Genomic DNA, 12,273 nt, shown 5'->3' on the forward strand with positions numbered 1-12,273 from the left:
GGGCGGGTCCGCAGCTGCCAGCCTCGGCAAGCGCGGGCGCCCCGACGGCCTCCTGCGAAACTCCGCGGCGGCTCCAGGCCTGTCCCGGGGGAGTGGTGCAGCGTGCCTCCGCCCAACGCTTTCCTAGGCGCCCGGCACCTCCTCCGCAGTCAGGGCCTCGGCGGTCTCCATGATGGGGGTAGGGAAGGGTTTTCTAAAGCGGTGGGGGGCACTGAGAACAACTTACAAATCATTCGATGTTCTCACACAAAGAGCTGTCCCCTTAAGGCAGCTCGGCCGTGTGGCCCGGGCTCGCCGTTCGGCCGCGGCTCCTGCGCCGCTTGTGGCCGCGCCTGGCCAGACACTGTCTCGCATCTGGCCCTGCGCTCTGAGCGCTACCTTCCAGGTGCCAGACTGAAAACGATCTCCGCGCTTTTCGGTACGCATGCACTGTTAGCCGCTCAAACACAGTCCGGGGTACCCCAAAAAGCCACATAGCCATTGCAGAGGAAGTGCACTTTATTCGCTAACCTGCCGTCGTGCTCTGCCAGGATCGCATTGCCTTCGCTCGTGCAGCGGAACACCTTGAAATTACTGCATGAGGTGTTGCCAGCCTTGGATCCTTTTAGTGTGTTATTTCTGTCTTCGCTTCATAAGCCTGTTGAAGAAAACACATTCTGTACAGAAATCCTATATATGCATATGTTCCACGTGTATATTATGAAGGTGTATTTATGTGTAATTTGACATTTGGATACACTGAATACAGTTTTAGAATTGTCACAAGATAATGGCATCTAGAATTATCACAGTGAACAGTTAATAAGCTTTCTCAGTATTTAAATTTGGCTGTGAGATACAGAAGATAATACGCTAGGACCTGCCTCCCCACGCCCCCCGCCGTATGTATGCAGCAGCACGTTGACAGACTTGTCACAATGAAAACAGTGATGATCATCTGAAGGGCAGAGGGGAATCTTAATGCCATTCTCTCTTCTTTCTGAAAAGGAATACAGAGAAATATCCCAAAGACCATCCAGTGAGGGGTGCTACCTGCCTGCACATCACTGACTGTCAGGGTCGAGCGAGGAATGTGGAACTTGGTTCCTTCTGCAGCAGTCAGCTCTTGATTTGCTAGTAAAACAAATCTTACCTTTTACTGACAAAACTATCACTTGTTGCTTACTTGCCTTTGGAGGCATTGGGTAATAGAAAACATAATTACATAAATGAAACCATTTCCCCAAATGTACAGTCTGGTAAGAGTAGACATGATAAATCAGGTGGAGTGCACACAACCAGGATGACTGTAAACCATGCTTTATGCATAACTTTGCTGAACATATACTTGGATAAGAGTAAGTCTGTCTAAAACTTGGTTTAATCTACAAAGCACTAGGTAAACACACATTTTTATGTTTGATTTCACAATGGTATTACTGTGCAATAGCTTTAAGTGTAGGTCCTCATCAATCTGGTGGGGCTGGAGTTTAGAAATGAAAGGTTAAGCATCTCCCCAGTTACAGACCCAAAAGGAAAAGTAATTCTAAACTTTAAAATACTGTGTTTCTTGCTCTTTGCCTTTTACAAAGGAAGTAGAAAATTCCTATAGGAAAGAGATTTCAAGAACCAAGTGTCTGTGCTCAGGAAGAGCAATGGAAGAATAGGCAACATTACTTGATGCACCTGCCTTGGAGGGCTCTTAAATACTTGCTTAGGATACATCATAACATCCTGACAGAGAAGGGCAGATGGAAGACCCTGTCCTCTAATTGTTCATAACTTTTTACTCAGGCATGGAAAGACATCTTTGGAATGGTCTCAGCTTGAACTCTCTAGTCATTGTAGCAAAGAAGGAAACTCCCATGAATAGTGAAGTTGCTGGGTGTGGGTTTTCAAGAGCTTGAAATTCACGATTAGTAGAGGAGGAGTTCTGCATTGCCTAGTGACAAGACAGGGCATGGCATTATCTTCCTGGAACACTTCTGAAAAGAAAATAGTAATTGTGACTCTTTTACAGATGTTGCAGGTGGCCACAGACAACATCAGCCAGACTGCATAGATTCTTAGTGTTGTTCCCAGGTGCTAACCTTGCATGAGATCTGCCAGTGCAGTCTAGCAGTTCTTGCAAAACATCTTTGTGTTGTCATCATAAAAATGTGCCATAAAAGTGTGGGCTTTAGTCATTATAATGATTAAATTCTTTACATTTTCTGTTTACATGATGTTGTAAAAAGCTGCAAACCCACCCCCACCCAAAACCAAATCAACTCTGTTTAAAGCTTTACTTGTAGAGAGTTTTCACTCATTGCAATCCTTCAGTCCTTCCGGATTTCCAAAGATTTGGGGTGACAATTCAGCAAAATTCTTGCATAATCTATAGAAGAACTGTTTACATCAGCATCGTAGCTTCAGTTTCAGGTAGCTCAAACAAGAAAAATACTGACACAGGGTGTAATCTGGCTTCAGGTAATTTAAATAATTGCAGGCTTGTGGGGCCTTGCCAGGTCTTGCACTGCAGACATTTAGATCACTGATGATGTAGAACGGGTAAGACAGAATTGCCTTGACAGAAAGCTTCATATCAGCTTTTAGTCTTTCTGCAAATCTCCATGAACAGATTAACAGTGACATAAAGTGCCTAATCTCCATAAAGTTTGCATACCATTAACCGAAGAAAGACACATCTTTTGAGAAAAAAAAAATTTCAGTATCTTGTTGTTTGAGTTTGTCAATGAATGAGTTACAAAGAGGTGGAGCAACGTTGAATATCTGAAGTCAGTTTTTCAGGGGAATGCTTAACACTTTTCCACTGGTTTCTGGCCTTTCTTGAAATCCTAGTTACTAGCTTTTCTGATCAGAGGATGTTTTGTCTTGCATCCATCAGTATTACTTACAAATTCAGAAATTTCATGAAAAGCCTAGTGCTAGGAACTCCATCTCCCAAAGAGTCTGTACTAAGCCCTTGACTGTGCACATCTTATGTTGCTTCCCTGCCCACAAAGACCAGTACTTCCACGTGTAAAACAGACAAGGTAGCTGTTTTTCTTCCTTGCTAGGAAGGAAAGAAGCTAGTGTAACCACTACTGTATTTAACTCTTGGCTGTGGTTGTGAAAATAAAAAGTGTGTTTCTTTTTTCATCTGTGTATAAGCAAGTAAATCTGAAAGTACACATGCACGTATCTGTATGTATACGCAAACAGCACTTCACATCCTTTTTCCCTAAATGGAACAGTTTGCTTTTAAAAGCAATTTGCTTATAAATGAACAAAGATTCTACGTGGGTTAAAAATACTGGCTTGCTTTCTGCCACCTTGACACGGAAGAAGAGAATTTCTTTTGTTTTGATTTTTAAAAAACAAATGTAATTAATTAGAAAATGGAAATGCAGATGTATAAAGCTGCGGTTGTCAAGATAGATTTTTATAGCCACAATTCTTCAAACTGCTTATTCAGCTCATTAAATTAGTAACAAGACAGAAAAAAAGAAAAATACATTATTTGCTATTCTAAAAGATAAAAGTAGTTAAAGGATTAGCCCTCATAAAGCTGTGTATTTATTAAACTATGGGAGAAAAGACATCTACACTTGACCAGTACAGCTGTATTTGAGAAACAAAGCTCTTTTTTCACATCACCTTTGTATGGTGACTGATCCAAGAGCTTAGGTGCTAAGGGTAACCGAGATGATTGTTTGGCAGCTGGTGCTACTGGATCTCTGCACAATTCTGATTCACAAAACTCTCTACCAATTCAGACCCACAGTACAGTTGTATTCTGACAAATTAACCAGGGCACGATCTATATTTTCTCAAGTATGGTGTTACTTGCGCAAGGATAGAGAAAAAGAAGTTAGTTCTAAAGCCCGTCTAGACAAAGGCTATTTTTAGATTAAAATTTTAAGCAGGGATTCCACTGAAAAAAATGGCCTTACTGAGTGCAACTGGGAGTTCCTGTTCCAACACAGCTCCTGGCATGTGTCATCTTGTTCATGATACTGCACATGGAACAGAGTAAGCTGGCTGAAAAATAACCAGTTTTGGGAGGAGGAGGGACAGCTATTAGTTTTCATCCACAGTGGTTCTCAATTCAATAGCAAAAGCCTTACCACCAGATTTCTGTATCTTATCCCAGAAGCTGTCCTTTGAAAAGCTCTGAAATTCACATTTCTTTTATCTGTGTTTGCCCAATAACTGAGTTAACAATTACAGTGAGGTTACATCCCCTATAAGCAAGCCCTTGCTCATGCTCTGCAGCCTAGCAGGACAACATAAAACTCCTGAAAGCATGATTTGGGACTGGACAATACTGCCAATTTACAAATCTGAGAAAGACTTTCTTTGGAGACTGTTTCTGTTAAGATTGCACCACTAAGTACAAGTTATTTTACTAGAAGCCATGTTCTTTATTAGCTATCTTGAGGAAGTTAAGACTTCAACTTAAAAACCTTCCCATCTGTCATGGGTTGAGTTGAATCTGCTGCTGTTATTCATATCATGCACAGTCACGCCAGCTTCAAAATGAAAGTGCTGGCTGGAGCAAAGTATTATGGGGCTTGAAGTTCACGTTGTAGTATGGGAGGCTTCCTGTTCCCATTGCTGCTTCTGGGTTCCAGGCGTTTGGGTGTTGGCTCTTTCCACAGGGATGGCAGCAAGACAAGTAGAAGTAGGGTAGCTGCTGGCTTTCTTTTATGCTGCTTTTCTCCTGCATTTTGCTGTGCTTCTGCAAATAAGCTAAGCTAAGGTAATCATGCACTGTATTATTAGATTAATCATTAGCAAAGGTAATTGTGCATTTATGTTATGTCATTTATTCAGTAAACTCTTATCCTGTTATCCCAACGCTGAGTTGTTGTATGTTACTTCTCCCTCAACTCTGTGTTGGGGGAGCAGGCAGGTTAACCCTTGTGTTAACCCATTACACCATCTGAAACCATTCCATTATGCTAACCAACAAGTTTCTGTGGTTTTGGAACCATGGAGGCTAGCTGGAGTACTCTTCTGAAGATAACAGGGTGACACCATATTGTTCTCAAGAAGGAAACGAGAAGCTTAATTCTTTAATAGCCTCCCTCTGACAACACCAGAAAGTGAAGTTATGTGTCAGGAGAAAACAATGGTGAACAAAAGGAGAAACAAATATGGTGCATATTTCCTACAATAGTATTTCCTGTATTTTCTATCTTGCTGAAATACCAGAAGAAACAAGATTTAAACATTAATGTGAACTTTTCACAGTTTTAAGTTTATATTTAGATGTAAGCAATAAAACAAAAAAGTACTTTTGATGCCATGCTTTTATTTAAATGAAAGGAAAAAACTACACTGTACCACATAAGTAGCAATGACAATATTTTACAGCACAGCATTTGAAAAAATATGGAAGCTATGCTCCATAGAAGTGGACAAGTAAACACACAATACACTGTACATTTTTCAACAGTGCCCATTAAATCATAATTAAATAGCTGAATTTGGCTTTAAACAGCCAAATAATAAAAACTAACAGTCATACTAACATAAAATTTAAAAAAAAAACACAACAAAAACCAACAAAAAAAAACAACAAAAGAAAAATATTTCAGTAGCCATTATGACTGTTAGAATATGAAATTTTGCTCCAAAAACTAAGATGAGAGTTTGGCAATTCAGTCGTAGCAACAGTAATAATACCCCTGATGAAAGCACCAGTGTGTTCTGAAAAGGTCAGTGATAAATACTGGCCTTTATGGAAAGCTTCCTTTTCTTTATTGTGGTGGGTTTTTTTTTCCTTTTTTTTTTTTTTTTTCCAAACATGATCCCAACCAAAGATCCACTGTACTTAGAAAATTTGCAGGCTTAAAAAGGAAAAGCATATCTAGCTTTACTTTTCCCTGTATTAAGTAAAACTTTACACTGCAAGCAATGAAGTTTTCAACAGCATTATTCACATTCTACGTTCAGACATTGCACAAATCTGTAACCTGTTAACAAATCTAAATTTTGTAATACATTCAGATAGATTTAAAATGACTCAACTCCTGTCATGTATTTAAGCTCACTTTGACTTATATATTTGTGTCTTCATGGTGTTGCAAGTCTTCAGTTAAACCATAGCACAGATTTTAGAAATAAAAAGCCTCCCATGATAAAAGTTCTTTTGAAGTTACTCACTCTGTGTGTGTCTGTTAATTCCAACCTCCTGGTTTCTCGAATCACTGTGTATTATACACAGTTTCATATTGTTTCAAGATGTTCCTACAATGGCATTTGTAGGAACTGTCTAACAGGCAGAATGTGCAAACCCTCTTCCCCCCCCTTTTAATATTATTTATATCCTATTTACACAGTATGTATACACTTGAAATATAAGAGTTACAGATCCTGGTGATATACATGCAAACAGTAGGAATCAGCTAACCACAAATAGTTTTGAGCCACATACATATTAAACATGTATTTTAAAGTGTGTTTTTTTTCCTTTTTTTTTTTTTTTTACAGTTTTAACAAATATACATAAATATAAGAACATAAATTACAGTAAAACTGACAGCATTTTTGAGAAAATGTTTATAATCCAGATGCATTGATGCCTAAGGCCTTATAATAATAATAATAAAAAAAACCCAACCAACTGTTCTTAACTGCTTAATGACATCTCATTCCTGTGCACCTTTTCTATAAATAAATGAGCACATCATAGTAGTGAGGCATAGTTTCTCTCAAAGCAGTTTAAGGAGAGAAATATGAACATAGTTTGAGTCTTCCAATGAAACAGAATGGACTATGTACTTACAGCACAATACTGTCTTATGTTAATGGAGTTGTCACAACACTGAAACAGAACAGAATCACAAATCATTCAAGTCTTTTCCTGAGAATGAGATCCCTCCCCCCACCCCAACAAATCCTCTGGTGTATATTATCAAAATAGCCACAGATTTAGGGGAGGCTTCAAGTTTGTAGTGTTTTGTTTGGTTTGTTTTTTTTTTTTTTTTTTTCAGAACAGTGCTATGTTAAAAGCAAATTATAAGACAAACAAACACTGAAACAGAATAGTGATCTGTCAAACACTGTTTTGAAATCAAATGCAGCCCTTTATAAATAATACTGAAATAAGTCTAGAGTTTTGTTCTTGTAAGTGGCCATATTAAAAACTGAAATGTCATTGAGGCTTTTTTCCTGCTTTATGTGTTTCAAATCGTCAAGTATCACATGACATCATCTGTTGGGTTGTGTCAATAAAACCATTTACTAAGACACACTGAGAATTCTTATCAAATGTCTATTGCCCAGAAAATTGAAGATCTGAAGGCAGAAAGAACAGACAGTGGCCTGTCTTAGAAATCTTAAAATCAATGGGAATTAGATACCTGACTTCTGAAAGATCTGTGACTTAGTGAATTCTGTGATTCTTCTGAGTAACTTCAGTGTTCTGTCAGGCAAACTTCAGGGATCTAGTTCTTAATGTTTCACAAGTTCCTGTTCTTTTCTTGGAGAAGCATAACCTGACTGCGTGCTTGCTCTTCATCTGTAACTATGCAGAAAAATGCACATTTGCTTAAACTGTTTCAGAGATCTACCAGATCTTTTAACTTTACATTCTAATGGTATTACAAACGTGCAAATGGGCAGTCATTACTTACTGAAACAGGAATAATTGCATCACCTAACTATACCCTGAGTTGTTAAATACTTTGTTTAAAGGAAACATCAAGCATTTCAAAAGGGTTTTGTTTTTTGTTTGTTTTTTTTTTTTTACTGTTTAGTCTATAAGCAAATCAGTACTATTCAACTGCAAAAGAATTATAAATACTCAGGGGAATGAATCTTCATTTTGTTACAGCAAACAATAAGGATATTGCATAACAGACCTATTCAGCTGTTCTTCAGTGACATACAATTTGTTGTTTAGTTTCTACTGTAAGTCAGTATGCAAAGTTCAATGGTACTGAGAATATTAAGTATTTCATTAGTGAAAGAAAAATATTTTGAGACAAGCACAAATACAAACATATAAGGCAACAGATGTAAAAAAATGTAGTTTGCGTCACTAAAGAGGAACATTCAGTGCTTCAGTGTATCTAATCAAAATACAGAGCAAATGTACTCTATATATTGTATTAGCACATACAAATCTCCACACAAACATTTCAGTAATCACTCAATTATTCACCTAAGTGATAATCTTCTGCGCTCCTAAACACTGTTTACATTCCAGTTGGACATGATAACAGAACTCGGTGTCCAGTTTTAAGTTCTAAGAGTCTTGTTGGCAACTAGAAATCTATTTCCTATAGGCAGTAAAGATGAAGTGCAAGTTTATCATAATTGTCTGGAGCAAAAGTTTTTTCCCCCCCATCTACTATGCCTTGGTGGGTAAAAGTTTCTTGGGAGTTACTGGTCTCTTGGTTTGCCACAAATGGCTGTGAATGGTAATCGCATCAACACTGGCAGACAAAGTTTTAGCAGGTATGTGACTAAATTGCTTCCTGTCAGAGTTGTATTTATACAGTCCCTCTATCATTTTCTTTGTGATAGATTTGGGACCTATTCCCGTTAGTTTATTGATTTCTTCAGTATCAGGGCAGTATGTATACAGAGATCTGAACTGGCAGCCTGAATCCCGGAACAAGATTAAGAAATTATTGGCATCGGATTTTTCCATTTCCTTTAAAAGAAAGAAAGAAAGAGATTCACAATATGAATTTTGCATTTCAATTGGAAAACATTCAAAATCACTGGACTGCCATTTTGAATTTGCTTTCTACTAGAAATTAAATAATGTCTTTCTTTATCCCCTAGAAGACCTTTATTTTTAATCACTAGAATTTGCCTAAGCTTCACCTATCTGAATGGAGTCAACACAACTTCTACAGACATACACCTTGAAAATGTACAGGACATACACTCTATCCTAGAGTTAAGCAAGACCTTCTTACAGCTGTTCTTCGGTGTAATCTCTGGGGGTTATTATGTGGTCTTGATTTTTAACTTTTTACTTCCAAAAAGTAGTTGGAAACACAAAGAAGGCAGGATCTAAATGTGAATGCAGAAGACCTATGGAGATAACATGGGGCAAGAAAAAATGTAGTGAAATATATTCCAGAAAAGGAATTAGATCCCGATTCCAAGTACTTGTGTTCTTTGATCTATTTACGCTGTCATATTCATCACACTAGATAAAAGGAACAGTTCCATTATTCTCTGCCTTTAGACTCTGAGTTACTCCTTTTGCATGGAAACACACTGGTTCCTGTGTTCTCACCCATACCCTGTTTGTTCAGCAGGGTTTATACTAGCACATTTCTGTAGGAGAAAGTCCTGAATTTCCCCTACTGCTGGACAACTGGAGAAAAAGACAGGAGGGATGTATTTCAGTTCTTTCTGTTCATGAGAGAGCTGTGCTTTAGCTCTAAAGGTCCCAAGTCTGAGGGTCTGTACATATGAGATGGGTATTTTTCATGTTATGGAAAACAAATTGTGGACGTAGTCTACCTGGACATCAGCAAGGCCTTTGATACCGTCCCCCACAGCAAACTCCTGGCCAAGCTGTCAGCCCATGGCTTGAACAGCAGCACTCTGTTAGGGTTAGGAACTGGCTGGAGGGCTGTGCCCAGAGAGTGGTGGTGAATGGTGCCACATTCAGCTGGCAGCCAGTAACTAGTGGTTTCCCCCAGGGATCAGTGCTGGGTCCCATGCTCTTTAATATCTTTATCAATGACCTGGGCAAGGGGATTGAGTCCATCACCAGTAAGTTTCAGATGACACCAAGCTGGGGGCAGGAGTTGATCTGCTGGAGGGTAGAGAGGCTCTGCAGAGAGACCTCGACAGGCTGGACAGATGGGCAGAGTCCAACGGCATGAGATTTAACACATCCAAGTGCCGGGTTCTGCACATCGGCCACAGCAACCCCATGCAGTGCTACAGGCTGGGGTCAGAGTGGCTGAAGAGCAGCCAGGCAGAAAGGGACCTAGGGGTACTGGTTGACAGCTGGCCAAACATGAGCCAGCAGTGTGCCCAGGTGGCCAAGAAGGCCAATGGCATCCTGGCCTGTGTCAGGAACAGTGTGGCCTGCAGGAGCAGGGAAGTCATTCTGCCCCTGTACACAGTACTGGTTAGGCCACACCTTGAGTACTGTGTCCAGTTCTGGGCCCCTCAGTTTAGGAAAGATGTTGAGTTGTGGAACATGTCCAGAGATGGGCAACAAAGCCGGTGAGGGGTTTGGAGCACAAGCCCCATGAGGAGAGACGGAGGGAACTGGGGTTGCTTAGCCTGGAGAAGAGGAGGCTCGGGGGGAGACCTTATTGCTGTCTACAACTACCTGAAGGGAGGTTGTAGCCAGGAGGGGGTTGGTCTCTTCTCCTGGGCAGCCAGCACCAGAACAAGAGGACAGAGTCTCAAGCTGCACCAGGGGAGGTGTAGGCTAGATGTTAGGAAGAAGTTCTTCATAGAAAGAGTGATTTGCCATTGGAATGGGCTGTCCAGGGAGGTGGTGGAGTCACCATCACTGGAAGTGTTTAGGAAGAGACTGGATGGGGTGCTTGGTGCCATGGTTTAGTTGATTAGATAGCGTTGGATGATAGGTTGGACTCAATGATCTCAAAGGTCTTTTCCAACCTGGTTGATTCTGTATTCTGCAATTTGTGAGCACATTATAAAATTCCACGTATTGAAAGTTCCCACATTAAACAGGCAGTAACTATTAATTAACATATCAATTAATTCAGGTTCCTGCGCTGCACGTACAATGGGACAACTATTGCTTCTACAGTACTAGAAAACTTACAGTACAGGAGAACCTGTCTGTCTACATAGGAAGCAAGTCACAGAAGCCTCTCAGACCTTTCCCTAAGAGCTGTCATAACATCAGAAGATTCCTTTCTATATTTGCATTTCTATTTGAGTGTCTGACTGGTTTGACTTAGGTGTTTATGCTTGTAGGGAAGAAATACCCTTACCTCCAGTATTTTTTTCTTTTGACCTTCATTTACTTTTCCAGCCAAGCAGCAATGTGCTAGTGCATTCTGAATGATATACTTATTGGATTTAGCACTGGGTTCTTTGAAGAGCTTTGGTCCTATGGAAGAGGAATGAAAAATCAGCTAAGTTAATCAATAGGCTAAAGTTTAAATGCCATGAAGCGCTTTTGGTATGGGTCTTCCACATGCATAAAAATACAAATCCTGGAATAAAATACAAATTAGACACCACAAATTTCACAAGCAACTGAAAAGTCATTCTGTCAGCTACTACTGAATTTGCTTACAGATATGTCTGTCTTTCTTAAACCATTATTATTGGCAATCTTAGTGAGTATATTGCCTCTCAGGAGACCTTTTCTATGAACACCAATGTGTTTAGCATTTTCCAACAGTTCAGTCACCCAGAACAGAGTAAATTACTTCTTTCTCTTCATTTATCTACACTTGTCATTTCAAGGGTGACAGGTATATAACACTGAAGATGATGCAGTACTTCAAGTAACTGGAACTTGAATTGCATTACTCAAAGCCAGAACTAAAATATCTGGCCTGATACTTATCAGGTTATTCTGTCTGTAAGAAGATACGATTCATCTGGTTGAAGGAGAAATATCCTGTAGGAGAAGGGTTGTTTTTGGATGGCTTTGGAACAGCTATGTTTGGTCTCTGACTTAGAAAAGAATGTAAACATCTTTTAACTGAAGGGAGAAACTTGGCAGAATTTGGTTGGATGTGTTAGAATACCGTTTTGTTATTTTAACCTACTGTATGCCTTAATCACACACACAGCAGTAGAAAATAACCAAGTAAGATGTGACACACGTGCCTTCTCATAGAGTATATAACTTTGCTGTGTAACGTAATAAACTTCTTCACGTGCTAACATCTTGGCCTGGAAGCTGTGTTTTTAGTGACTCTAGGGTGATCGAACAGCAAAACTTCATTGCAACAATATCCTGGTTTAATTTCTGAAATAATTGCATACTTTGTTCAAGGCCTAATGCTACTTTACTCTTTACCAAAGTAAAGAGCAAAGTTGAGCAAAAATGGAGCTTTTACAGTCCTGATGATGCAAGGCCTTTGTAGTATCATATGCTGTATTATCTGGAGAAGAGAGATGAAGACATCAGGAAAAAAACAGACGAGGATACTCAGACCATAAAGATTTAATAAACAACAATGTATCTGTTTCAGAACAAAGGGTGCAAAATATTTTCATTCTTATTACTAAGCAGATTGTTTTTCCTGATAGAGTTTGGGTTTTGCTTTTTGTAACTCTATTTCAAGTGTAAATTTCAACTCTTCTTGCCGTGCTGGAGAGACTACTCAA

General features: G+C 39.5%; 1 protein-coding gene across 6 annotated transcripts in view; it reads right to left on the bottom strand.

Annotated features, from left to right (window-relative positions):
- Window positions 1-5,548: 5,548 nt before the first annotated feature.
- The window catches only part of CAMSAP2 (calmodulin regulated spectrin associated protein family member 2), a 75,591-nt gene continuing 68,866 nt past the window's right edge, over window positions 5,549-12,273 (bottom strand). For 4 of the 6 annotated variants that reach the window (XM_009900886.2, XM_054165577.1, XM_009900885.2 and 1 more), the window contains 2 exons: window positions 10,920-11,038; window positions 5,549-8,629 (listed from right to left, as the gene is read on the bottom strand). In XM_009900886.2, coding sequence (XP_009899188.2) covers window positions 8,324-8,629; window positions 10,920-11,038 — 425 coding nt within the window. In that variant the 3' untranslated portion in view covers window positions 5,549-8,323. The remainder of the gene's footprint in view (window positions 8,630-10,919; window positions 11,039-12,273) is intronic. The other 2 variants (XR_008462450.1, XR_008462449.1) reach the window with 2 other exon arrangements.

The sequence above is a fragment of the Dryobates pubescens genome, chromosome 11 (genome assembly GCF_014839835.1).
Source record: "Dryobates pubescens isolate bDryPub1 chromosome 11, bDryPub1.pri, whole genome shotgun sequence".
In the NCBI taxonomy this organism is placed as follows: Eukaryota; Metazoa; Chordata; class Aves; order Piciformes; family Picidae; genus Dryobates; species Dryobates pubescens.